Source organism: Xiphophorus couchianus, chromosome 20, assembly GCF_001444195.1.
Source record: "Xiphophorus couchianus chromosome 20, X_couchianus-1.0, whole genome shotgun sequence".
NCBI classification, from domain to species: domain Eukaryota; kingdom Metazoa; phylum Chordata; class Actinopteri; order Cyprinodontiformes; family Poeciliidae; genus Xiphophorus; species Xiphophorus couchianus.
Window position 1 is genome coordinate 25211748 of NC_040247.1, and position 27918 is coordinate 25239665.

Sequence of the window (27918 nt, forward strand, 5' to 3'; positions counted from 1 at the left end):
TTTTATTGGTGTAAAGCACTTTCAGCTGTCTTTAATCAAATCCGCATGGATTTAAGTTGAGTCAAACTTCGACTGCATTCACGAGGCGTAATCTGAAAGCAAACTGGAGCCACTACTTAGAAGCGCTTCACTCAGCCGTCACACACCCAAAGCTTCAATGTTTCTTAAGCTAAGTGTCGTAAATCTATGTCACACCACTGGTAACCCACCGGTTCTTGTGTAAAACTCCGTTGCGAGACTTTTGTTGCTCCATTTACGGGAACCGGCAGAGTTCCTCAGAAATACCACAGAGTAACAAAAAACAAAGAAATCTCACTCAGTAGTGAACATGACGGTATGTTTATTTCTGCTTCAGTGAAAAATATTTCTTCGGATGGAACTGTAGGTCGATACGGAGGCTACATTTTAATAACGGGACAGTCGGCGGGAGACTGGGCTTTAATTCTGAAAGGAAAGCAGCAAAAGACAAAGTTAAGACAACACAGGCAACGAGGAGTGCTTCACAGTCTCTCTTTCTCTCTCTGTGCAATTTGTTTCTTTGTGATCTTCACAATAGCTCCAAAGGAGATTTTAGGCATTCACAAAAATATCACCATGGATACGTCGTGTCTGCACACAGACACTTATGAACAACCTAGCGCTACAAAAAAAAAAAAAATCCACGAATAAAAATAATCAACACAGACAAACCAACAACGAGCAGAGCTGTCGGTTTCTACCACTGACAGGAACGAATGTCCAGCTTTAATTCTCCCTCTTTTCAGAGTGCATTTCAACTTCCAGGCTCGGAGGTTCAGACCGGCCGTCTGAGTAACGCCATCTGGCGCTTCCTAACTCCATGTCCGAAGCTGCTCCTCTTCCTCGGCTGACGCTGTTCGGTCAGGACTCTCCACAGAGTTTCCTCGTCGTCTCACTGGCTCTGGCAGACGGTGGAGCCGCCCTTCCCCCCCGCCGCCGCCTTCTTGCGCCTCTTGTTGAGGAGAGGGTTGCTGGACGTGTCGAGGTCCTTGATCTTCACCTGGTCGTAGTCCACGCGCATGGTCGCCAAGGCGCTGGTCATCTCCTCCTGCGAGAGACAAGGAGGAAGGCTTGACTGTGGTTTTTGAGGTAGCAAACAAAGCAGTTAATTATTTCGGTACTTTCTCAAACTGGAACTAATGTTTTCCCTACAGGAGACAGTAAGACATCAGTTTTTAAAAGTGTACAGTCATATTAAATAAATTGGAATAGACGTTCCGATGAGTTATTTGTTAGATTAACAGCCCTTTAAGGGGGAAATAAATAAATTTTTTTAACTAAACCCATGTTTCGGTTTTAAAACTTTTAATGGTCTGATGTAATATCAAAGTTTTTCCTAGAAAACTTGCTAGGCCCGGTGGCCTGGGGCTCTAGCAGTCATCCAGCCGGCCGCCATGCTTTTGAGGTAAAAAATGTTTAACGTTGATAAGAAATTTGAAAATATCACTTGATAGCTTTGTGTTATCAGAAGACTGGAATGTTAATACCTAAACACAAACTATAAAGTCTTTAAAAAAGGCAATAATAAAATTTAAAAAAAACTTAAAATAAATAAACAATGCTAAGCCTGGTGGGGTTACAAGTAAAGCCTGGTGGCCCGCCAGGCTTATAAAACACTGAGGGAAACCCTGAATATTCTAATTTTAAAAGTCATTTCATCAATAACAAAAATAAAGACTTTTAAACATCAATCTGTGTGTAACTAATATATTTACTGTGTTTCATTAGGTGATAAAGTTCTGAAAATTAATGGACTTTTTAGTAATATTCTAATTTATCGAATGAGTCTGTAAACTGTTGAACAGAAACATAAATAACCCTCCTTCAAAGTCTGCCCATTTAATACATTGCCTTGCAAAAGTACTTCCACCTGTTGAACTTTATTGACATTTGGTCACATTACAATGTCAAACATTTGTGGATTTTATAATAGCAGTAAAATAGTGTTCAACTTAATTTACAATTTCATATATCACAGAGGTTTGTTAGAAACCCCCCCAAACAGAATCGTGAGGCCCAAGGAACATAGCAGTCAGGTCATTAAGAAAGTTGTGGAGATGTTTAATGCACATTTAGGTTGTAAAATAATATTTGAAGCTTTGAACTTCTCACCGAGCGTTTACAGAAGAGTGGAAAAGAGAAAATCATTGCAGAAATAAAGCCACAAGAAATCCTGTAAGCCACCAAACCATGTGAGAGATTGTGATAGTTTAAATAATTCTTTATTAATAAATATTATTAGCTAAGTTTCGAATTGGTCCATGCTGCACCACAAGTGACATTTTTATTTGTAAGAAGTTGTTTTTTTTTTTTAAACCCCGTGGTTTTTGTTTTACTAGTCACTGTATAATTATGCAATATTTTGTTGTTCTGTCCCATAAAATCCAAGTAAAATGCACAAGTGTTCAATTGTTACGTATAAAATGTAAAAAAAATCATTGGAAGGCACTCTAGTTGCAAAAAACATAAAAAAAATAAAAATCATGCAGAGAAAAAAAAGAAAAAGTGGACAGTTTGAGAGTATTTTATAAACCGGGTGAAAGGTCAAAGGTCTCTAAGCCGAGGTCAAGAGAAACTGGAGTCTCAGAGCCTTTTCCCTTTCGTCAGCCATGATCCACTCGGCCTGTATAAAAAGAATTACAATATTCTTTTGGTTTTGCACCTCTATGTGCAGTTTGCCTAATTTTTACGCAACACAGCAGTGGCTAGTTGCAACACAGGATCCCATTGTGAGCGTCTCATTTTTAAGAAAGGCCTATTCACCTTTTATCACTTCAGTCACGCACATTTGGTTGCTTGTGACGGAATGTGCAAATCTACATTTTGCTCAATACGTGTTGAAGCAGGCCTGTGCGACGCTCATGGAGAGTCTTATGTCTGTGTATAACAAACAGAGATAGTTGGAAGGAGGCGCATGACTAGTGTTAAACGTTTAAAGAGGCTCATATTACAGGCTCGGGCCTCTTCCTCCACCTAGTGGCAGCAGAGGATTTAACGGGAGTCAAGCTCTGCCATCTATTAGGGGTTCACTGTTTTTCTGCCAATTAAATTTTACTAACACGTCATTTATTAAATCAGAGTCTTTGCAGGTTTCCAAAGCTCAAATTTAAAGATCATTATGAATGAAATTTAAGACGTGTATCATGACAGAAATTTACTGAAGAAAATATATTTTGCTATGCTCTTTATAGCCTTCACTTCACCCCTACAGCGGCCAGGCTTTTTTTGCACAGTATGCACATAGTCTTGTGTAGGTTGACAACAGAAATTAGCCAATAACGAAGACGAAAGTTGTCCATAAAAATGGCGACAAATTTCAAGTTACTTACCCATGACAGATTTAAATAAAATAAAAAACAACAACAAAAGACTAGCTAGCTAGCAACGGTATACATATGAGCAGCTTTAGTTTTTAGTTATGTCTATAGGTTGTAATGGCAGAGTGTGACCAGAAGGTGTCAGTGTTGACAGTTCTTACCTTCACGTCCTCCCACAGCTCCTTTTCTTCGTTCAGGACCCGAGTGGTGTGGAGCGGAGTGGAGGGAACCATCATGGACTGCTGCAGAGCGGGGAAACACACACACACACACACACACACACACACACACACACACACACACGCACGCACGCACGCACGCACACACACGTCCAGATGAAGACTGAGACAAACACGTGGTAAACGGGAAGGGATTTATGGAGTCAGCTGCTTACGTTGATCCAGGGGTGGTTGGTGAACTGAGTGATGGTCATTCTCTCGTTCGGGTCCGTCTTCAGTAGCTGTTGGATCAGATCTTTAGCTGGGGAGAAAAAAAACCAACCTGCATTGTCATTATTATAAGGTTAGTGGCTGCAAACAAGTGAATTATTGTCTCTCTGGGAGGGGCAGTGTGGCCTACTTCTACAGTTTCCAGTAAATAGGGCAGAATCACCTTACAACTTGAGTTTGAGCAAAAACCATATACCAACGTTTGGAACAAGAAAACTTGTACCACAGACTAAGCAGGAGCTGCACCCACTGGGCTGGTTACAAGAAGGCACACGGATGAGAAAAAGCTGAGGGTTTTGTGGCGAGACTCTGTAAACATCTTGCAGCTCAGCCTGCTGCATCCAGGGCAGTTGAGTTTGAAGCCGCCTGTGGAGGCATTCTGCATCACCAGAACCGGCGAGTCAAAGTAATCGGACCGCAGAAAGAGGCTGGGGTTGTAGCTGGAGATCACACTCCTTCACATTACAGCCACCAGGCGTTACACAGACAGCTCCAAGCAGCGCTGCATTTAGAATCAGAAGGAACATGATGCATGCGTTTCCATTATTTTTTAAATCTAATTTAGATCTAAAAAGTGTGGCTTGCAATTGTATTCAGCCCCTCTTCAGTCGACGCTTTACAAAGTCGCCTTCCGGCGTCTCTGTCGGCTTTACACATCCAGACCTATTAGTCCGTTTTCAATAAGGCCTCTGTGAAGGTCAGTTTTCAGGATTTTTGCAACAGATTCTCATTTGGATTTAGGAGTTTGACTAGGCCATTCTAACTCATCAATATGCTTTGGTCCAAACTATCACACTATATGTGTTTTAAAGTTGTTGTCCTGCTGGAAGGGAATACTAGGCCAGCCTCCTCCACCTTAACATCAACACTAACCAGTTTTCCTGGGATCTGGGCCCAGAAGCTTCACTTTGGTGTCATCTTAAAAGAGGACCTTCTTCCAAATGTTTGCTGTGTCCTTTTCACGGCTTGATGTGAACTGAACATAGGACTTCTTATGCCTTTCTTTCTACCATGGCTTTCTCTTCTTCACTCTTTCGTAAAAGCCATATTTTGATCGTGCAGCCCTCTTCAACTGAATTAACTAAAAAACATTTGGAATGTTTTTCTCTAAGTAATGCTTATTTTGGCAATGAATTATTCTGATGATCTGTCTATTAATCACATAAACAAATTGTCACATTCTGCAGATTTTTTGTCGAAACACATAAGCCTTTTTACGCAATGTTAGAAACATATTAAAAAGTGGCAAGAAATAAAAATGTAGCTCCTTTTGTTGAGAAGAAAAACAGATTACTGCATGTAGTGCAACAACATAGCATTCCTTGTAGCAAAAGATGCATCTGCAGCTGAAAAACACTTCCAACGTCAACATATGAAAAGGTTTCTGCTTGTCTTAACATTAATACAACGTAGGGCTAATCTGATTATTATGTTTTCCGTTTACTGATTATAAAATTCATACTAAAACGTGTTTCATAGGGGTGTTTCATTGGAGGCCTTGAGTCCTCGACTCGGCCGTCGCGGGTTCGACTCCCGGACCCGACAACATTTGCCACATGTCTTCCCCCCTCTCGTTCCCCGTTTCCTATCAGCCTACTGTGATATAAGGGACACTAGAGCCCACAAAAAAGACCCCCTGGAGGGGTAAGAAAAAAAAAATAAAATAAAAAAACGTGTTTCATAGGAGATTTTCTTCTGTGCAGAATCTGAACCAGTTAAGGTTAAATGGAGATTCTGAGTGGAACACTTATCTTAAAAATGCAAAATATATATGTTTTTTTTTGTTTGTTTTTTTTTACAGTTTGGGCTTAATTACGACTGCGTATGTTGTTCTTTTAGCAAATGGACTTTGCTTTCTTTAGTCAGTTAATGAGTAATCAATTGCTAAAGTAGTTATTTATTATTTTTTACATCTCCACAGTGTTCCTTAATCCTCATAATGATGGTTGTTCTCCAAGGTTCTCTGACAAACATTTGGGGCCTTCAAAAACTACACAAGGTTGGAGTCTGTTTACATATTTGGTGACTTATGAAAGCAGTTGGTTGCACTAGAATTGTATAATTGTTGTGGAAATGTATGGTACACATTTTGATTTTTTTTTTGTAAAAAAAAACAACAAAAAACAATGAAAAGGATGTGTTGTTTTTCTTCTATTTCATATTATTCGCTACATTCTGATGGTCAAAGGCATAAAAAGCCAAACATAATATCTTAAAGTTGTGAGTGTTGTTATGGTTTGGGGATTGTAAAAACAAAAACATCAACTCAAGAGGGATTTAAATGAGAAGAAAAAAAAAAAGAACAAGGGGACTGACTCATCCGCTGTCATTGTTTGGTAAAAGGAGATCAGCTGGTTGAGGTCGGAAAAAAAGAAAGACCAGAGATGAGACAGATTGTCTGATAGGTTACAGAGGCCCAATGGTTTAAGCTGAAGACGAATGCCGATCTCACGCAAACCGCGCAGAAACAGGCCTGTTTTTATTTTGAAACCCGAGACGAAGATGCAAAGCAGTCCGATTTGTCAAAGATAAGATGTTATCTTGTGCGGTGTGTACGGCCGCCGGTCACCTGACTGAAGTTTTCCTCTGTGTGAATTAGTAGGTCACCCAGTCAATCTGCAGAGTCACTCTGTGCAGCCCCACGGTTTCCTGTTTCTGGTGCGGCTTGCTTCAGAATAAGGTCAACTCCACACAAAGGTGAGAGCAATAGGTTTCATATCCTTCCTTAAAACTTTGTTTGCTCGCTTTAATAAAACATTTACATGACTAAAGATATCGAATGTGCTGTTTTACGTAGGAAAAAAACCACAGATAAAGAATCCTTCAGGTTTTTTTTCATAACCTCTAATTTCCTGTCTAAGTGTTGAGGGCTGTTTGATCTGTGTGTCCTCCCATGTTCATCAGTTCAGGTGATTCCAGAGGTTTTCGACTTTGTTTGCCACATATCCACTTTGGAGTTTGAACTCCTACCTTCCTGCGACACGTCGGACCACTCCGGATTAGGGAACTCGTACTGGCCCATCCTGATCCTCCTCTTCATCCCGGGAGAAATAGCTTGGCCGGTGTTGGAGTAGAAAGGAGGGTAGCCGCACAACCTGGGGAGACAAACAGATACGAGGGTTTTTTAATCTGCCTCTGATACACTTCTTTAGCACATATCCACAGTACCTTCCAAAAGTATCCATTACCTTGATTTATTTTTTAACCTTTTATACACAAATTGTATACATTTAATTTGGGATAACAGGCAAACATCACATTGCATGGTGCGTTTTTATACTCTGACAGCCTTCACTTAATTCGTAAGCAGAGTCTAGCTGTGTGCGATACTGTAATTTAATCTCACAGCACAGGAAGCCCTTTGTGAAATTTGTCTCAAAAATACGGGGCACAGCAGACACGGTCGCATGAAACCAAGGTGGAAATTTCTGGCCTACATGCAGAATGCTACTCGTGGTGGAAGACTAAACACCACCCTGAATGCATCACCTCCACAGCAAAGCACGGCAGTGGCAGCAGAGGACAGAGTTCACCAGAAGATAAAGGGGAAAAAAAATAAATACAGGGAAATCCCGGGAGAAAACATCTCAGAGGCTGCGAATGGAACGATTCAGATCGAAGGGTATTTATGTTAGGGTGGCCAAGTCAAAGTCCAGATCCAAATCTAAATTAGAATCTTTGTCAAATCTGACTGAAATATTCAGAAGGGGGTCAGGGGGAAGGTCAAAATGGATTGTCGCTAGGTGTGGTAGAGCCAAAACCGAAAAGACAGGAAGTGAAACGGGGTTCAACAAAATATCCATTGGACCCAAACGCACGCCACATTTTTCAGATCTTTATTTGTGGAATTATTTGAAAACAGTTTCATCAAGCGAAAAGTTCAACAGGTGTAATTATTACTGGAAAGCACAGCCTAAATCATCACAACCCTCCACCCATAGAAACCCCTGACTCTACCGTCTCGGTACTTACAGGATGTACATGATGACGCCCAGAGACCACATGTCACATGACTTGTCATACTTCTCCGGACCCAAAACCTCAGGAGCTTATCAATGATGACACACCAAAACATAAACACAGAATACATAAAACAATTCACATTATCAGACAGAAAAAGATGTTTGTTTGTTTGTTTTTTTGCTTTGAAGCAACAACTCCAACTCCTGATATAATTTTACACACCTCAAAAAGAAAATAAATAAAGAAACCTCTTACCCACATAGTACGGTGTGTAGCAGGGCGTCTGCAGGGGGTTATGTAACGTCGTCTCTTTCGCAAAGCCAAAGTCTGTCAGCTTCAGCACCGCTTTTTTGCCTTTAGTGGTATACAGTAGGTTCTCCGGCTGAAGACGCGAGCAGAGAAGTGGACGGAGCAGAAATTACGACGCGCGTTGGCAATTTGGAGGTTCTCATCTGGATTTCTCTACGTACCTTGATGTCTCTGTGGGCAATGTCGATGTTGTGGAGAAACGAGATGGCAGTCCCAATGTCCCTCATGATCTCAGACGCCTCTGGGAGGAAGCAGATAAACAGACTCTCTCAAACCAGTAGCAGATCGGGTATGGCAGGACATGAGGAGATCGAGCGCAGGCCCGCTTTGGGTTTAACCTGGATGTTCGGTGGAAGTTTCACTTCCTATTTCTACCGATGCAGATGAACCCATGTGACCTACATTGTTTCACACCAAAAGATTTAAAATAATTTAAACTTCACACATGAGTTGGTTTTTTTAAAAAAAAAAGATGACTCGGAGTGGCAGCGGCATCCTCGTGATTTATCTTTAAAGAGGTGCATCCGATGCTTTCGGCTGAAGTGCGTCTGACTCCACGAATCTGTCCTTTCCTGGGTAACGCCGTCCAAGGAGAGAGAGTCTGATGTGGTCGTTTATTCTCACCTTTTTCAGTGAAGGCCTGGTCTCCTCTGGCCTGGATTCTGCTGAACAGCTCTCCTCCTTCCATACTGGAAAAACAGGGATCAATGCATGACTGTTTGTTAGAATAAAAGCAAACTTCCATGAACAAAATGTCAAAGTCTAAGTCATTCCTTAATAGGCACTGAGATGATGTATTTTTAATAACCAGTTTACTTTAAAACAAAGTATTTTAATTGATTTTACTAATGCTAAATCCCTTGAAATCGTTTCTTTAGTAGCTCTGAAAGACACTGGAATAAGATGCAAGAGGGAAACGCTTAAATCTGGTTTCCATGGTGAAACAGATGCATTTAAGTAACACCCCAGGTGGATCTCAGTGGTGTAACTATGGCTGGACAATAAATCAATACCAATTTACATACACATAACATCAACAGAAAATACGTCTGAAAAAATGTTCAACTAACTCACTTGTTTTTTGGTTACCTAGCAACAACCTGTTGAGTAACTAGCACATAACTGCTTACAAACAAAAAAACAATGGCTTGGAGTGGAAACTGTGGATAAAACAGGAAATGTCACATCAGCAGTTTGGCTGTATTTCATATGTTTAAAACAAAAAAAACCTAATTGATAATTGTCAATATCGACTGGTATGAAACGCCTATTTCGTGACAGGTTTTGAGGCATATCGCCCGGACCCAGGTCGCCATGGAGTCTGGACCATTGGATACGTTTCCTTCGAGGAACAAATCCGACCTCTATGTCCTGGCTGACTGCAAGTTTGGAGCAGAGAGGAATATGGCGTGGGTTGTTTTTCAGGCCGTTCAGGTGAAGTGAAAATAACTCCTAATCCTTCAGCGTATCAAGACATTTTGGACAATTTTGTGCTTGCCAAGCTTGCCAAGTCTAGTGTTTTGTGTTAAAAATGTTTTTAAAATGAGAGGAAATTTGACTAGGTAGTTTATTAGAAGATTAGTTGACAAAACACTTAAAAAAGTCTTAAAATTCAGTTAAATCATTTTAAAGTGGTCAACCAAATAAGCTATGAAATGCTGGTCACATTTAAAATTAAAATCAATTATAGAAATATCACCTAAAGTAGAGAATTATGAGCAAGCATATTTTGCGTGCTTTACTAAATATTCTTAAGATACAAAATTTAAAAGTTGTATTGAGTTTTCTTGTTTAATGTCTGTAGCTTGGTGTTGTATTTTGATTTGCTGGAATAACATTTATCCAAGTTTAAAAGAGATATTCTGATTGGATAAAAAAAAAGACCTGTCTGTGATTGGCTGGTGGTGTGGCTCATTTACGTTAACTTTACCAAGCTGGAAGCACAAACAAACAGAACAAGCATGTAGATTCAAACGCACACGCTGCACAAGTTCACCTTCCAGCTTGAAATAACTAAACAACAAACAAAACATTTTTACGCACATAAGAATTTGTCCGCACCGCCCTCCTCTCAGCTTATCCTTCTCATGAGTCCTTCTTTCCCCTTGAGGAATTCATTCCTCTTCGGGTTTCACATGGCATCTCTGCCAAGACGAGCGACTAAATATAGAAAGATTTTATCAAAGCCCCTCAGCTTGTCTTTAGTATAAGCCTAAAACTCTCTGGTCAGTGTTTGAAGGAAGGCACCTCTGTCTTCATACAGAAAAATAAGATTGCTTTTTTTTTTTCTTTTTGTGGAGCGCCAGAAAAAGCTTTGTAATGTAACAAGCACCGACTATAAAAGCATAAAATGTTCTGTGGGTTTCCCTATAGTGGTAGTGTTTTTAATTTACCAGAAAATGATGACATTGGAAGAACCTCACAGTTTATGGACCCCAGCATATGTCTCCAACATTTATCTGATTTTTAAATTTTTTTTTTCCAAAACTCATACGGGTCTGGTGATCACCAGACGGAGCCGATTCATGAAAAACCAGCAGATTTTAATTACTGGCAGAGAGACGGAAGCATCTCTCATTCTAACACATTCTGGAAACTAAATGGCTTAACGTGAAACGCTTAGACAATGATCGACCTCGTTTATGATCCAAGAAATTTATTGTTGTTTGCAGATAATGTTTTACTCAAGGATTACTGAACTCGTTTAGAGTTCTTTTCTTTAATTATTATTCAAATTATTCCCAGCACATACAGCCGCGTTGTTTGAAAGTTTTGAGGATAACATCACCAAAATGTTCCAAGATCAGTTAAAAGTCTGCCCAGTGACTGATGCCTGAAACTCCCGTCTGCTGCTGAGCAAAGTGTGTCCGTTCTCATTGCTGAGTGGATCTGTGAGCATTAATAAGTGTGTACTTTTTGTGGTTTACAGATGAGAAGATAGGTGAAGGACAAATGTGACTGTGAGTGCGTTTTGCTCCACTATCTGCAGTGTCCTAACAGCGGGGAATCTTCTTTTAGTTGCAGCTATGAAACTTAGTTGACAAATTAGAGCAGTTGTAGCCGCTCTCTACTTTGTCAAAAATAACTAACTTATAAGACACACACGCATGCACACACCCACACGCGCGCGCACACACACACACACATGCACACAAAATGAGCAAATGTGAAAGCTGTTGCTGTTTTAATGCTGACATTTTGGGTGGTGACTCTGAGGACAGTCCTACTGTAGAGATGCACAGAGAAATGGGAAGTGACAGGAACTTGCTAACTTTCAGGTTGACTGATGACAGGTGGACGAAAGCCCCAAAAAGACATTTCTTTTCCAGTCAGCGAATGCACCAAATTTAAGCACTGCACTGCAAAAAGCACATGTTTCAAAACAAGTTAGAAAAAATATAGAAAACAAGACATTTTTCCCATAAGTGAAAAAATTTGCCTGTATTTAAGAATCATTGGCTCAAAACAAGCTCCTACATCTGTCTGAGTTACTTGTAGGTTTTCTCTTATTTCAAGTGTACTAAGATATTTCCACTGGAAACTACGCAAAAATACTCTCTTTTTTTTTGCAGTTTATCACAACATAACATGAACAACTTTCTGCGATGTAAAAGTTGTTACCTAAATTTTGTGTTAGATTTGAAGTCGGGGAGATCACACACTTATAAGCCAATAGAAACTGTAAAACAGTATTTTATACCACATGTGACGACATATCTGCTGTTCATTTAGGGTCAGACAGAGAAACACAAATTAGATAAAAGGAAGGCTCCATTTAGAGCAAAATGTTTCCTTTGCTTTCAAATGAAGCAAAATGCTTTCAACACCTACGTGTCATAAATCAGGCTGGATTTTAAATAACTTGAATCCTGTAAGAAAACTCTGAGTTGGGGAAAGGAGCTACATTTTCAAGATGTACACATGTTTTAGTTTTAGTAGAGATGTTAGTTTGCCCTCATTGATAATATAAAATACTAAATGCCAACCACATTCTCATTTAGTTCTCCTCTAAACCCTTAGTAAAACCAAACAAGGAGTGATATGGCCTCTACTTCTGATATAGATAATTATTGACTCTTCACAACAGGAGCACACCTTCATTCTTGTTCTCATAATGTAATTCTGCTATATCATTCTCAAACAGAAATCAGAATCAAAATTTGCAGGGCTCAGCTTCACAGAAAAACAAATGGATATGCTAAACATACAGAGCAGATGAAATAACTAACACAAAACAGGTTGCTGTGTCTGCACATGGATTCATTAAATGGAATTATATATATACAGTACAGACCAAAAGTTTGGACACACAGTTGTGTCCAAACTTTTGGTCTGTACTGTATATATATAAAAAAGTGAAATTTTACAGGCTTGTACCAAAGGTTTGTATTGTTTGGACACTTTCTCTCCTGCCCTGTTTCTGTGGCTGAAGGAAAACTGAAACTTTTCTTGGTCTGCTTCCTCTTTTGAATTCAGAGGTAAAGGTGTCTTGTTGACTTGAAGCTTTATCTAAACAGAATTGAACCTGTCACAGTTAGTCAGTGGTTAAAGGTCATGAACCGACAGTGGAAATGATACTGGCTTTGATGGGCCTTCACTCAGACACTTCTGAATCAATAACGACGCAGCATTACTCAGACCTTTCAACTTCACACCTCCCTACACACGCCTACACACACACACACACACACAGTGAGAGCACAAAAAGAAGCAAAGAGCTGCAGTGTAAATAAAAGTGGTTACAATAATCAGCTGCTGTGTCAAATTCCCTAGAACAGAAATGGTCATTTCCCTTCAGTCACTCCCTGCTTTCTTTTGATCTCTAAAATTATGCTTTTCCGCTTGCAACCAAGGCGGTTTGATGGCTTGATAAACCATCAAGGTTTTGATGGGTTGGGTTTTAGTTGGGAGGAGTTCTCTCTACTCTTATTGACAAAAAAAATCCAACAACAACTATCAGCTTCCACACACAGAAATCTTCTGTTAAGTTTGTGATGATATGAGAGCATTCTTGAAACACCAAATGTTGCAAACCAGTGTGAAGGTAATCGGCCTCGCAACTGGAAAGATAATAATTTGCTCTTCTAGTAAAGAAGGGGATCTACGTAAACTCAGAGTAAAAACATGAGACCCACAGGCCTATCTTTACATTTTTGGTGGTGGGCCACTTTTGCGACCTCTTCCATGATTCATCGGTCTGCGTTTTGAGTATTTTTTGGTTTGCTGACCACTCCTGGGAAAGCTCCCCAATGTCTCATGTTTGCTTCATATGTTTGGCTTTGTAACGGTTTTGTGGTTAATGACAACAAGTCTGTGATTTTTCTTTACTTTCAATTTTTCTTTCTACAGTGAGCCGCAATGTTTTTGGTTGCTTCTTCCCTTAATAAATTAAATCATCATTTTAAAACTGCATTTTGTATTGATTCAAGTAATCTTTGACATAAAAATGTGTTTTGTTGTTTAAAGTGTGACCCCCCTCCCCCAAAAATGCTAAAGTTAGAAGAAATCTGTTAAGGAAAAATTGCTATCACCGTGTGTTTGTCATTTTAAAAAGCATATAAATTCGGACTCTATTTTATTATAAATATTGGATGTGCTGGTGTGTACAAAGCTGAGTTAGGTCAACATTCGTAAACTGTCATCCTACCACTCCATGATGATGAGCAGGCATTTCTTCCCTTGGTGCATGTTCTCGTAGAGGCTCAGGATGCGAACGATGTACGGCCCACCAGACACTCGCCAGTGGAGCTCCACCTCCCGTCTGGCTTTGGGACTGTCGTAGAGAATCTGTTGGGTTAACAGACATGGAGTAAGTGAGTAGCACTTCTTTAAGTTATTATTAACGCCTATGAAGATGGGTGCAGATGTTGTAAATGTAGAAAAGCCAGGTGTTTCTAAGAAAGCCTGAAAACAAATGTGAATAAAACACTGAAACAAAAGTCTGTTTTTGTCTGATTGCTTCTTTCTGTGGATAGCATCTAATGCTATTATTATTAGCAAGCTTTAGCATGTCACTGCCCCTTAAATGCCACTGCATTTAAGGGGCAGTGACATGTTGGGGACAACTAACTCTAGAGGGACTAATAAAATTTTAGTGGTAAAACAGGCCAGCATCATCAAAATAATGTTTTGACAACTTCTTTACAGTGGCATAGTTAAATTCTCACAAATAAAATAAAATCAGTGAGCCTTTCAGCTACTTCCATTCACTGCTAATGGTAGCCTAATAACTACTTCCTGTTATAGTCGTTCTGAGGAAGGGGGTTGCTGTACACAGATCGGAGTTACAATGCTGTTCAGAATCAGAGCAGATGTAACTGTAATTATCTAAATGCCTCTAAAAAATATGTTTTGTGAATGTAACTTTACACTACTGTGTTAAATCAGTGGCTCACCATGTGGTGCTTTTAAATGCATTGGTAGGGTCCTGGTTTGTAAAGTCTCCAAGTTGCTGTTCTCACATGTTACTAATGCCTTCTTACTCCTCAGAGGGAAAAATTATTAAATAAACATTTCCCTTAAAAAAGTGCATTCAAACTAAGGACTTTCCAGAAAGCTGCATAGATGGAAATTGTATGAATTGGTGAGAAAAGGATTACATTAGTAAAGGTTTCAATTTAATAAACCTGTAGATGTGGGGAATTGTTTTGTTTTTCTTTCAATAGAAATCGTCATAACAAGAGTATGTAATTGCCACATGTCAAACAGAAATGAGATAACTAGTAAGAACTCAGCTTTTAATAAAGTGCTACAGGTAGAAAAGCTTGTTGCTGCTGCAGCCAGCATTAACTCAAGGCAAGATGGCTTCAAAATTGGCTCCTGTGGTAAAACACTGACCAATATAAAGCAGCTAATAACGAAAGGTTCTAAGGAAACAGAGAAGCTGAGCGAAAGCTGAGCGAAAGCGTGCATGGTTTCAAACCGTGACTTCCTAAAACCTAAAACTATGAAACAGGTGATCGGTCAATGCTTGCTGCCTGTGTGAGGAGGTTGGTGTGCTGGGTGTTTCAGTTCACCTTTCTTGTTTCATCTTTTTTGTTGTTTTAAAATATTGTCGCCTTTCTGTTTTTGGTAATATGTGTGCATTTCCAAAAACACATTCTTCATTAAAGTTAATGAAGTCAATGAGTGTCACAGTACGCTTCCTAAAAAGTTTGCTAAACAGCCTGTTTAGCCCACAAGCTAAATAGGCTAATTAGCGAGCGCTAATAGGAGCGCTCCACACATCAGCACTGAGCTGAGCATGTGTGTCGCCTTTAAGGGTGTTTGTTCAGATGGTGGGGTGTGTTCGACATATGCAGGTGCAGGACATGGTCGCCCTCATTTAAGCTCACATGTAGGCGTACACAGCAGGTGTTTGACTTGGACACCGCATGCAGTCAGAGAGTATTTTTGGATGCAGCACTGATGGAGTGATATGCCGTTCACAAGGCCAAATAAACCGGAGTTCATAACACACACACACACAGTTTGACTGAGTAGCACGTGGCAGACACACGACATAAATCTGTGCTGTGTTAAATGGCGTCGAACTGTTGAGGTGACCCAAGAGCGTGCAAACTCTGCCAGCGGCGTGCGCCTGCTTCGGAAACGACTTTACTGCCTGGTCCTTCGTTCCATATTCCCCTGTCTGTCTTCACTTCTCTATCTCTTTAGAAACAACAACCATAAAGTTAAAAAAAAAAAAGACGGGACTATTTTAGGACTTTCACATTCAGCTGCTAACAGAAAGAAAGGAAACTTCCTGGAAACCCCAAAATGTCACAAAACACCACCTCGCTGGTGTAAGGCCATGTTTCAGCTGGCTAAAGCTGAGGAGGAAGTGAAGAGATCAAGTGGAGCAGGGTGTTGAAAGAAGAAGTTGAGGATTTCCGCTGACTAAACTTGTCCGATCCAGCACTCTCTGTGTCTCATTTCTTTTTTAGCTTCACCCACTTGAGGCTGACTTTGACTAAAAGCCGTGGGCAGGTTTTGTTTCTAATTGCGTTCTTTATGGCTTTATGGCTTCAGTCTGAGCAGCAGGTTTTCCCTTAATTTCCTGGATAGGAAGAGATTGGGGTGGGGACGGGGGCTGGGGATTATAAAACTGAATTAAACGTACCACAAAAAACGGGGGAGGGGAAAGTGGAGCGTTGAGAGGATACGACAAGCTAATCTCATGATGGACTTTGAACACATAAACCAATCAAAAACGTCCCCCAGCACTCAAAGCCGTCTGATTTGTGTCAGGAGAGGCTTAACTCGCACCGAGACGTGCGATTTGCCTGACCACTTCACTCGTTTTAATTGTCCGGTATGTCTCACAGAACCTTAATTACACGCATGCACACACTACCACTCGGAGACGTTTAAGCGCTATTAAGTATCGGAACGATTCGATGAGGCCGTGTGTACAGCTTCATAAAACAGTGGTTTATCTTTACAACCTTTTACCAATAAAGCAGGACTCATAAAGTGAACAACAAAGAGTGAGTTGAACATCCGATCTGTGAGGGTTGATTAAGCAAAGAGAGAGAAAAAAAAGACAGGCCATTCACAAGTCTTGTATAGTCAATACAAAGACTTTTGACGATGTTTAAACCACGTTTAGTCCTGGAAACACCCAGGACTGTCCTGGGTGGACAGTCTTGTCCGGCAAGGAGAAAATTAATCAGAAAAGCAGCCAAGAGGCCCGTAGAAACTCAGGAGGAGATGCAGAGATCCATGGTGCCGGTGGAAAAACCTTGACGGTACAACTATTAGTTCTACTCTCCACTGATCTGGCTTTTATGATCGAGTGGCAAGAACAAAGTCAAATGTGGAGAAGTAGTTGTAGTCCAGTTTACAGAAAGCCAGGTACAGAAGCAGTAATCCAGGAAGAAAATCTGTTTGAGGCTGTAAAAGAAAGGGTACGAGGTTCACCTTATGACAGACAACTCTAAACATAAAATAGTGTTTACTGAACATACCGTATTTTCTGGACAGTAAATGTGTTTTCACACCTTACAGTCCAGTACCAAAATTGCAACCTTTGTTACATTTTTAGTGGCTGCGGTTCGCTTTCACATTGCACTATGTCAAGCAATCCAAGCTAATTAGAAAAACCGGTTTCTTGCCCTCGAACTAAAACGTTCAATCTCTAGATGTGCAGAGCTTGTAAGAAACATACGGCAAATTACAATGCAGCTGTAAATATTGTAAAAGGCGGTTCTGGAAGTAGGCTGAATCCAACTGCGCACCTCCTGTTTCAGATTTATTTTCTTTTTTCTTCAAAACATTAAAAACCACTTACAGTATGTGCTTTCACTTTCAATTCACAATTATGCTGCATCCTGCTTTAGTCTTCTAGTGTTGGTTAATCCCAATGAATTACACTGGAGTTTGTTCTTTTAATGTGAAAGCACATTGTGGGGAAAAGCTTCAGGGGAATAAATACATCTGCAAGACGCCGAACTTAAAATTTCTAAAAATTTGTTTAAACAGAATTATGAGTGAATAAAGTCTGGCTCTGAGTTTTCCATCAGCTAAAGGCAAATATATGAATAATTCACACTAAGAGACTTTAATTTTGTTAACAGAAGACTAAAGACAATGTCAGCTGTCTTGCTCCACTTACAATCTCCTGTTGCGTTCAACCAAGATGAGCCTTGTCCTTAAAACCTGGGAGACTGATTAACTTGTTTAACAAGACCAGCTACTAATGGAGAGCATGCAAGATATGCAACAGCAGCTTTGGAAATATTGATATTTTATATTTGATTTGCAGCACAGCCATAAACACACCTACCTCCATTATAAGAAGGTCTATCCTATTCGTAAAATGAAATACTTACAGGCCAGATTTGTGCTTAATGGCGGTGCTCAAAAGGCCATTCAAACAACACAAGGAACCCTTTGTCCTGTCGCTAAGTGAGACAAATCTGACTGAAAAGACGACGGTAACCGAATTACATTAAAAGGAATGGCTCCCGGCCAGCTCTGCTGTAAAGTAGATTAGACCTACGTATATCCATCTATTACATTTAGGGCTCAAAGCAACTCTTAATTTAAGACACAAAATGGACGACTCTTTCGAATCCCCTCCGCCTTAGACGTTTAATCATTTCTACTCCACTTCTATTTGTTTAGAACCAAAAGCAAAAAAAACCCCTTCACATCAACCCCGTCAACCTACCATAGTTGGCATTGCCACAACAACATGCGATGGGAAAATACCTCTATACAGTTTTTTTTACACCTCCAAGAGGTGTCAGTAGGTGCAGACTAATGTGCATATGAACGTCCTTGGATAGACATTTGACAAATGAGAACAACCAAACATGTGACATCGCTCTGAGTCACTTGCCTCGATGTTAAAGCCAATATAAATGAGTGTGAGAGGCCTGGTCTGAGCGAATAATCTGTCTGAACAGAACGGACGCCTTATGCGATCCGTCAGAGCAAATGAAAGATGAGCTCCCGGGGCTGTCTGGCTCCCAGACGAAGCCAAACCACACACCACAGAGGGAGAGCTACATTAGGAGTGTGTGTGTGTGTGTGTGTTTGTCTCCATCACTTTTCTGTAAAATCTTTAAATTTCTTAAGATAACAGCACAGTTTGTGATGTTTTCTCAGCCTTTGTGTCACAGTGACTCTGTGTGGGCTCACGCTGATGAAAGCTAAAATCTGCCAATAATGAAGCTGTTACGCGACCAGACAAGAATTCAAGAAATTACACAACGCTGCTGTTAAACCTTGATAACATTGCATGCGAACAGCTCACTTTATCAATAGGAAATTCACCTTGCAGCCTCAAATTTTTAGGCAACATGCATTTTATCTTTCTCCTCACGGATGTTTGTTTCTGTCACAATATTTTGACTTTAGTGTGTCATGTTTCGGTCGTGGCCTAATTTCTGCCGTATTTTATCTCTTTTTTTCATCTTTTCTGAGGGTTTCGATTACACAGCAACACAGCTGCTGCTGGTTTTGGTCACTCAGACAGATTACAATAAGCCTGCAAATCTCTGACACTGTGCTGACAGGTGGGAGGTAAGTGCGCTGGGCACGTGCCTGACTTTAAGCGTGCGCTATAGTTTCCGCTGCTCGCAGAGAAAGAGGTCCCCATCAAAATGCACGCGTCTCTATAAATAAGTGATATCAGAAAGTGCTTCATGAAAGCTAGCTTTTTAAAGAGACCACCGATCTCATGTCTCAAGTCTGAGGGCCAATGAACATTTGTCTGCATCGTAGCATAGGGTACCACCTCATCATAGGATGTCAGAAACCTGCCAGAGATGTTATGGGTGCAGAAACTCTCTGACATAACCCCAAGGAAGAGCTCCAACTGGAAACCAATGTCGTTGCATCAAGATTGAAGTCGCATGTGAAAACTTGGTGGATTTTCTCAGAAGCCCGGCAGCAGCATTTTGAACGACTTCGTTAAGACGTGTTCTTTTGCGTTAAAACACGTCTGAGCGTAATGAAACAAAAGCATGAATAATTGCTCTTCCGTTCAGAAGGCGAGACAAATGGAGCTTAGTGTGGCGATATTTCTCAAAGGATAAAAACAAGAACAAACCACAGACTTGACATGTGCATCCAAAGTAAAACCACAATCAAAGTCTGGTAAAGATCCAGGAGGTCCAAATATCTCCTTCATCAACACACGGACATTTCTGGTGCAAAAACAATCATTTAAGTTTTTCTTCGTTTAATGAAAGAAAACTGCCATCCACTGCATAACAACATCTACGCACATTAACAAACTGCAGAGTTCAGACATTGTACAACTGAATATCATCTGCATAGCAGTGATTAGAGATGTCTTTTAATGTCTTTAAAGCCAAGTACATTAAACGCAGAGTGACATTTCTCAGACTTTTGCATCTGTTCCTCGGATAAGCAGATCTTCTCACCTGAGACATGTAAGCAACTTACAAAAGTTATTCACACGTCTTGAACTTTTTTGTGATGTTACAACAAACTTCAATGTATTTTATAGGAGGATCAGAGGTAGGTCAACAAGTTTGTGGATAATTCTGAACTGGATGGAAAATCATCCATATATTTCAACATTTTACAAATAAAAATGTAACAATTTGGCATGCACTTGCAGGGTTTCCCCCAGTATTTTATAAGCCTGGCGGCCGCCATGCTTTTTTGCAGAAAAATTAACAATTGAGGGGGAGGAATCGCTTTTTTTTTTTTATCTACAAGCCGGGTTGCAAGCGTCTCCGGTGTTCTGAGAGTTTCACTTGCGGAGCAGATTTATTTCTAAAAGATTTATAGGTTTATAGTTTATGCATTTAAAGTTGGGAGCGGACCAATCACACAGCTCGCGCCTCTGCGCCTTGCCTCCCGCGCTGCTGCTGCTTTATCTCTGAAGTTATCTCAGCGCGGACCCCGCTCGACTCCTTTCACTCAAACTGGACACAGGCTGACCTGTATGGATATTTACATCAACCCCCAGTGAGAAATAACGTATGTTATGGAGAACATCAAGGTAAGAGTTTAAAACAATCTGCGTTAGCTCTGGTTGCGCAGCTCTATGTGAACCGCAGGAATAACTTGGAGTGGCGCTTTCAGACTTGGCTGTTGAGCGAGTGGTGAGAATGATTTATATTTGAGGACAAAACATTATGCGGCGTTTCCATCTCAACACGCTGCCCAGCACACGGCTCTGTCTTCCCTGTAAAGTCTATGTTTGCGGTCCCGGTTGGCCGGAGAGTTAGTGGTTAACGAACCAGCACTAACCTCATCATGCAGGTTCAGCCCAGAGAGGAGCTTTCGCGCCCTCCTCGTAGTCACGCTTCACGCTGGTTTTATATTATTTTATCCTTATTTTTAGTATAATTTTTCCGGTTAGACGTATCAAATGCTTTGTCTACTTAGTCAGCCAGAGTTAATGCGCGCGGAGATCTGAGAAACTCGAGCAACAAACTTGAGCAGCCAGAATAGTTTCTGTGTTCCCTTGTTAAAAACTCAACAGACACAAAATGGAAGAGCTACTAAAGCCACATTAGCAGCATTAAATTAAATCTCCGCGCAGTGCAGCGGATTTGACTCATCATGCAGGGCCGGTCCTACGCTGTATGAGGCCTGGAGCAGAATTTGACCTAGGGGCCCCTCTTCCTGCTAAAAACATTAGCACCTCTAACAGCTTCTGTGTGAGGGGGAGGGGAGTAGTTTAATCGGTCAACTCTTTAATTAAGAGTAGTTTAATTGGCCAACCTAAAAAGCAATAAGTTATAAATGCAGTTTACTCATTTGTATTTGTGAACAAACAGAGCTCAAACTCAAAGATTAAACTCACAGCATCAGAGTGTAGCTATGGTAACAAAACAATCTAACTATGAATATTGTTCTTTGAACTTTTACAAAGTAAACTTGCCAGCTACTTCATCCATCCATCCATCCATCCATTTTCTGTTCACCCTTGTCCCTAATGGGGTCGGGAGGTGTTTAACAGCGTTGATAATCTCAATAAACAAATGTTACATTTATCTATCAGTGGTCTGTGTTAAAATATTAGCATTTATGGGGCCCTTGAAGCCCTGGGGGGCCTGATGGAGCCTCTGACTTACTTCGGATTAAACAGAAGTGCAAATAATTGATATTCATTTTAAATGTATTTTTTGATTTGTTGTTTTTAAGACTTGTTGTGGGTTTAAATAGTGTTTCACTGGCGATGTTTTCCTGTGAGATAAAATTATCCAGTAATATTTTTATTTTTCCTGTCAACTTAACATCTTTTAATACAAAAACACGGGGGACCGCCGGTGGGCCGCCTCGGTTCCCCGACCACCGGGCTTAGCAGGTTTTCTGGGGGAAACCCTGACTTGTGTCAATATTTTGCAGAACCTCCTTTCTCTGCAATTACAACTGCAATTCTTTTGGGGTAAGTACTGTATTAACTTAGTTTGTACATCTGAAGTTTTGCCTGTGCTATTTTACAACATTGGCTGATCCCAGCCTGATTGGGCAGAACGCATTTCTGAAGTCTTGCCACAGTTTTTTAATTGTATTTAGGTTTGGGATTTACATAGGCCATCCTAACTCATAAACATAGTTTGATCTATATCATTCAATTGTAGGTCTGACTGCAGGTCTAGGGTTGCTGTTCCACAGGAAGGTTAATCTTCAAACCAGTCTAAAGTTATTTTGCACCCTCTAACAGGTGGATTTAGTTTCATCCATCTTCCCATGAACTCTGACTAGCTTCCCTGTCCCGGCTAAAAAAAAAACCCAAAACAAATATACTGCAGCTACTGCCACCATATATCATCATATATTTGTGGCAAAGTATAAACAGGATTTTTAATGGCTTTCTCTTAACAGATATTTACTTCTTCCCACTCTTCCATAAAGGCCGGAGTTTTGGAGTGCATGTCTAATAGTAACTGTGGGTCTCTGGGATGTTTCTTTCTGCCATAAACCCACAAAGATAAGATGCCTCCCTAAGTGGAGGCGATGTTATCTCACATAGCTGTGGGTTAAAGGAAAAAGGAAAAAGCGTTGTCAGCAGCATGTGAAAAATCTGAGTCAGAAGACTTCCATATTATTCATTTCAAAAGAAAACAAATAAAAACAAAAAGATTGTAGTTACTAAATAATCAAGTAGTAGGAGTGATTGTCTAAGGTGCCTATTGCTGCAAGGACTAAAACATAAATAAGTAAAAAACGATCTTTGGTCAGTATTAGTCTCCTTCCCACAGTTCTCCAGCTCAGCATTTTCCAGTCCCAGCTGCTCCACCTTCCTCTGATTAGCTCATCTGGACTCAGTGTCATTCTTCACTCCTTCCTCAGTTTATAAGTTCACCGACTTTCATTGTTCTCTACTTGTTCCTCCCGTTACTCTGTTCTGTTCTCTTTGCTCACAATCTGAAAATTCTCTCTTTTGTTTATGCTCATCCCAAGCTTCTGTCTGCATTTTGTTCCTGCTCTCCATACGCAAAACATGACAGTGCTGAAAACTAAACCGTCCTAACCACAACCAGCTGACGAAATAAAAGGAAATGTTTAAATTAATTCAGTATTAGGTTGTCTTAATTCTATTTTGGTGTGTCTGACAGAGAATACTGCCCTTTCAAGCGTTTCCTTATGTTACAGTTTAGATAAAAAAGTGTTAGCTGGTTCTGATGTCATTACAAACCAAAGTTGGTATATGATTTCTAGAAATCTGAAAAAGCAGTTTCACTTATTTAACCATTAAATTAATAGCAACTTTAAATCAAATGTTAATTTCGGTGCAGGTTTTTTCTGTGTTTTTCATCTTCCAGCTTACCTATAATCTTCATTATTTATCGCAATCTAACTTTGAATGAAATAGAGTGAAGAACACATTTTCTGGCCACATTTAAGTATTCTCAAGAAAGTAAAATGATGTTGGGTAGGGATACATGCCTGGCTATGTGTGCTAATTGGATGCAGTACATTGCTAAGATCTGCTGTTGTATATCGACTGATTATTTTAGCCTAGTTTAACTAAAAGAAAGGAAAGTTGCCTAGTAATGCTGCGCACAAAAGTGTTTTTATTTTACAGTTTAGCTCAAATTAAAGAGGCTAGCTTCATTATTGCAATAAATAATGACGTTAAATACCTCAAGCAGTCTGTCTGCTGTAGCTGCATGCGCCCGTTGCACTATTGATTCAGCAACAGATGGATCTAATCTAAAGTAAAACAGATAAACCTTTTAAAAACTACCACACTGATGGTAAACAACTTGGACTGATGGTAAACAGATTGTAGCATCCAGAGTTATTTTCATTTTTGTACTGCTTTTTAAAAGTACTTCATTTAAGAGTAGCACACCTTTTGTCACATGAACCTCTATGTGTGAGTCAAACAATAATCTTGCCCAGGGCACCAGAATAGTTAAGAATCGGCTCTGCTTGATAGGTTTACACTTGTGCCATACTCCCTCTGTGTTCGGATGACGGACTGAGCAGGACTCTGTGACACATTTCAAGCTTGGGATATTATTTTCTAACCTCACAGATATATTATCCCTGACATGTCTGGTGTGGTCATCATGATGACACTTGTTGTCTAAACTTGTCTTACAAACATCCATGGTCTGAATAAAGAAGGTTTTATATATCTAAATCAAGAAATTACCCAGATTAGTACTTTGTTTACTCACTGGGTGACTTTTGAAGGCGGGTTGTTGCACCATATTTTATTTAGATGGCCACAGCTACAAAAGCATGCCACACTTTTCAGATTTTGGGGGTTAAAGATGTTTGGTTGTAATGTGAAATAATTTTAGGGGTATAACTACTTTTAAAAGCTAATAATTGTTCTGGCCTCCTTATTTTCCTAAGAGTGCGAGTGTTTCTAACTCCAGAGAAGTTTTTGATACTCCAACAGGTTTCTCATTTTTACAGACATTTGGGAGAGAGTTAAAGGGGAAACTTATCCGTAACAGTTTGCTTGACAGTACCAATATGACTTATGTAGAAATATCCTCAGGTAAGATCTTAGTATGTGAATAAGTGTGTAATACTTCATAAAATCATCATGTTATGCTTTAAAATGTAATTGAACAGAACAGAACTGTCATTTAAACACAAAATATAGCTAAAAAAATGTTTTCAAAAACTTGCATAAGTTGAATTTGTTAGATGCTTTTCATTTCTAAATAAAGATTAAATCTGTTAAACAAAGCTTCAAAAATGCCCTTACTGTGTAATGACACACTTCCTGAGCTCAAACGAAGCTCTCCATTCTTTTGCCTTTCTCGTCTCTACAACAAACCAGCAGATAAGTGTCAGGTTACTTCTTTACCTTCAGAGCGCACTTCTCCCCGGTCTTCTTGTTGAAGCACTCCAGAACCTTGCCGTTGATCCCCAAGCCCAGAACCTGAGTGGAAATCTTGTAGTCGTCAGTCACTGCGTTGCGCTTTATGTCCAGTTTGGGATAAGCGGGCATGGGGAAGTGAGTGGAGCCGGTGTCCTCGGCCGGGAGCGCAGCTGGCGGCGGCTGCTGCTGCTGCTGTTGCTGTTTCGGGTTGGCAGTTGAAGGTTCCGACTCGGTTCCATCGGTCTTTGTTGACTGCGGCGGTTTTTCCTTCCCGTTACCATTTTGAAGCATGATCGCACCAGGCTTGGAGCGAATCTAAGAGAAGTTGCTTGATGACTCTCGCAGGTCACCGCGTAAAGCCGACAGGTTCGGAACCCTAACCACTAATCTAAACACCGATCACACATTTGCTCATCCTGGACAACAGATCCTCGGAGGGGGAGATAAAAAATTAAAAAAAACGCCACAAAAAAACCACCCCGTCTTCTTTTATGAGCTCATTAGTAATTTAGTTTCAGATGTTTCCTTTAACTGCGCGCCTGTTTTTAAACTGTTTCCCGAGTTTCACCGATCAGCACTTAATCCCCGCTGATTAATTCAACACATCCGAAACTAAAACCGAAGATTAAAATCGTATTAGATCTCTACAAAGGACTTTAATCTGTTGACCCTGGTGATCTCCGTTTCCCGTTGATCTTGGGTTCTAGTTACATTCACATGGCCAGCTACTGTCACTGTTTGTTTAAGCGCCACCCCTCCTTCAGTCAAGTCGTGTTTCTCCACTGACCTATGAGACAGTCTTAAAGGAGCAGGACGGAAATTCACTAAGCGCATACTCAGTGGTAGCGCGATAAAGGGAGGTGGAAATGAAAAAGCCCGGACAGAAAAAAAGACACACACAAAAGACAAGGCTTACAACCGTAAATATGTTATTTAAAAACAACAACAACAAAAAAGAACTGTAGTAAAATTTCAAGTTACAGAAACAATTCATCACGTTTGTTTTTTCTTTCTTTCTTTTTGTTTTTTTGACAGAACATTCTTGCTAACACCAGGTGTAGTAAGAGAAATACTGCAGGTACCGTCGCTGTGGACTGGTCAGCTTTATGGTGATGAATGCAAGAAGAATTCATGCTACGTGGTCAGTGATCCAGTGCACAGAGCAGGGCAACCCCTCGTTTGACCCAGTACCTCTGGCTTAAGTCTGTGGGCAGTTCCAAGGCAGTCACGTAATTACTGGAAAGGCCAGTGGTGGACGAGTTCCCTATGGGAGAACAAACAGCAGATTATCTGCATAATACCATGTCTTAGTTAGATAATTATTTCACAGCCACAGACTTTAGTATACTTTATTTGTATTTTATAGCATAGAGTACCATAAGGTAGCACATGAATGTGGTAATGTGACATATATGTTTCCCAATTTCTTTTTCCAAAAAAAAAAAAAAGAATCTGAAAGGTGTGGCATGCATTTGTGCTACAAAGTATTAGGGCCAGGCTAAAAAAAAAAAATCATGATAATAAAGTCAGTATTACGAGAATAAAGTTGCATATGAATAAAGTTGAAACAAATACAGTACAAGAATAAAGTCGCAACAATATGAGAATAAAATTGTAGCAGTTTCCAGAATAAACACACCGTGGTGTGTTCTGTTACTGATAATAAATGTGTTAACAGATTATTTCCTCATTTGTAAAACAAATACCAAAGTATAACTTCACAAGATGCTCAACATTCTTCATTTTACTGCAATTATAGGACTGCTCTTTCATGTTGGAGCTTTTATAATATTCTGACTTCATCCTGGTAATATTTCAACTATATATTCTCCTATTATTTCAATGGTTTTCTCATCCAGTTTTATTCTCGCAATTTTATTCATTTATTTTGTAATAATCTTAATCTAACATTTGTATTGAGCCTCCTTAGTTTCACATCCCTCAATAAAGTCTAGTGCATTTAATTACCTTTAAAAATGGCCTAATTATTAAGGAGCAGTGGTAGGCACACTTTCACTAATAACAAATTTTTCATTTGGCACTAACTTTGAAATAGTTAAGAATGCTCAGCTCCCCTAAATACATATTTTGGGATAAATTCTAAAGCATTCATTTTCTTGGCTGTTTTGTAAACTTTTAGTAGCGTAAAGTTCAACATCTGTGGTGAAGTTTTGGTTATCGACTGTTAAGAATTCTTCAAGCAGTTTGCTCTTATTTATATTATTTATATAACCCTGATATATTATTTACTTTTAACATCACAGTTCTGTTTACACTTTTGCACTTTGTGTATTCGTTTTACAAGACCCAAAGTTCAGCATTATTTGTCATACGCACCAAGTACTTGATTCATAAAATGCTATGAAATACTTTTTGAGCTCAGCCTATACAAAATGTACAAATATTTAACCTCCGAACAAACTGACGAGACAGCCAGCGTGAGACGTGGGCTTCGTGCTGTAGCTGGAAAACGCAGAGCTGCACTTTCAGAGGCTTCGTGAAACTCGACACTTAACTGGAGTCTATTTTGGATGAGTAATAAAACCACTATAAGGAGGTGCACACAAACACTTGAGTAAGACCCTCAGCTTCCAGGCACCACATTAAGATAGAGTTTATAACATGGGTTTAGCATTGATTATGGATTTTCTTTCATAAATCTCAGATATTAGCAAATTACCACAGCCACTTACATATGTATCTGCTGTGTTTTGGTGGATTTTTTTGTCACTGTATAAGTACTGACCAGCTCGGCTGGGGGTCTTGTAGACGGGACAGAGGTAGACCCAGGAAGTTGCTTGAGTGTTGAGTTCTTTGGGGATCAGCCAGATGACAGGCATTTGTGTGTAGAACTCCATGAGGTTGGAATCAGAGAGCTGACCTGTCTTATAATTCCAGCTGGCCCCCTCCAGGAATAGACCGTGGATGTAGCAGCCTGTGTTGGGTATTTCTTTTATCTCTGACAGGGGGTTGTCGATCACCTGGAGGAGGAGGAGGCATTGCAAGACATATGAGAAAAAGACTCATATCAAATCAATCAATCAAATGTTATTTGTATAGCACATTTCAGTAGCAAGGCATTTCAAAGTGCTTTACATCA

At 40.0% G+C, this 27918-nt stretch overlaps 2 protein-coding genes across 2 annotated transcripts in view; both read right to left on the bottom strand.

Annotated features, from left to right (window-relative positions):
• Positions 1–320: 320 nt before the first annotated feature.
• mapkapk3 (MAPK activated protein kinase 3) lies at positions 321–25109 on the bottom strand. The gene is made up of 10 exons (XM_028003672.1): positions 24804–25109; positions 13704–13843; positions 8681–8745; positions 8218–8297; positions 8003–8129; positions 7757–7832; positions 6755–6879; positions 3730–3815; positions 3497–3577; positions 321–1066 (listed from the first exon to the last, which is right to left on the bottom strand). The coding sequence occupies exons 1-10, from the start codon at positions 25107–25109 to the stop codon at positions 911–913; spliced, it is 1242 nt and encodes a 413-aa protein (XP_027859473.1). The 3' UTR covers positions 321–910.
• Positions 25110–25724: 615 nt separating this feature from the next.
• Positions 25725–27918, bottom strand: part of dnah1 (dynein, axonemal, heavy chain 1) — a 39988-nt gene continuing 37794 nt past the window's right edge. Inside the window, exons 75-76 of the mRNA XM_028003674.1 lie at positions 27565–27799; positions 25725–26082 (exon numbers count right to left, since the gene is read on the bottom strand). Of these exons, the coding sequence (XP_027859475.1) occupies positions 25961–26082; positions 27565–27799 (357 nt within the window). The 3' untranslated portion in view covers positions 25725–25960. The remainder of the gene's footprint in view (positions 26083–27564; positions 27800–27918) is intronic.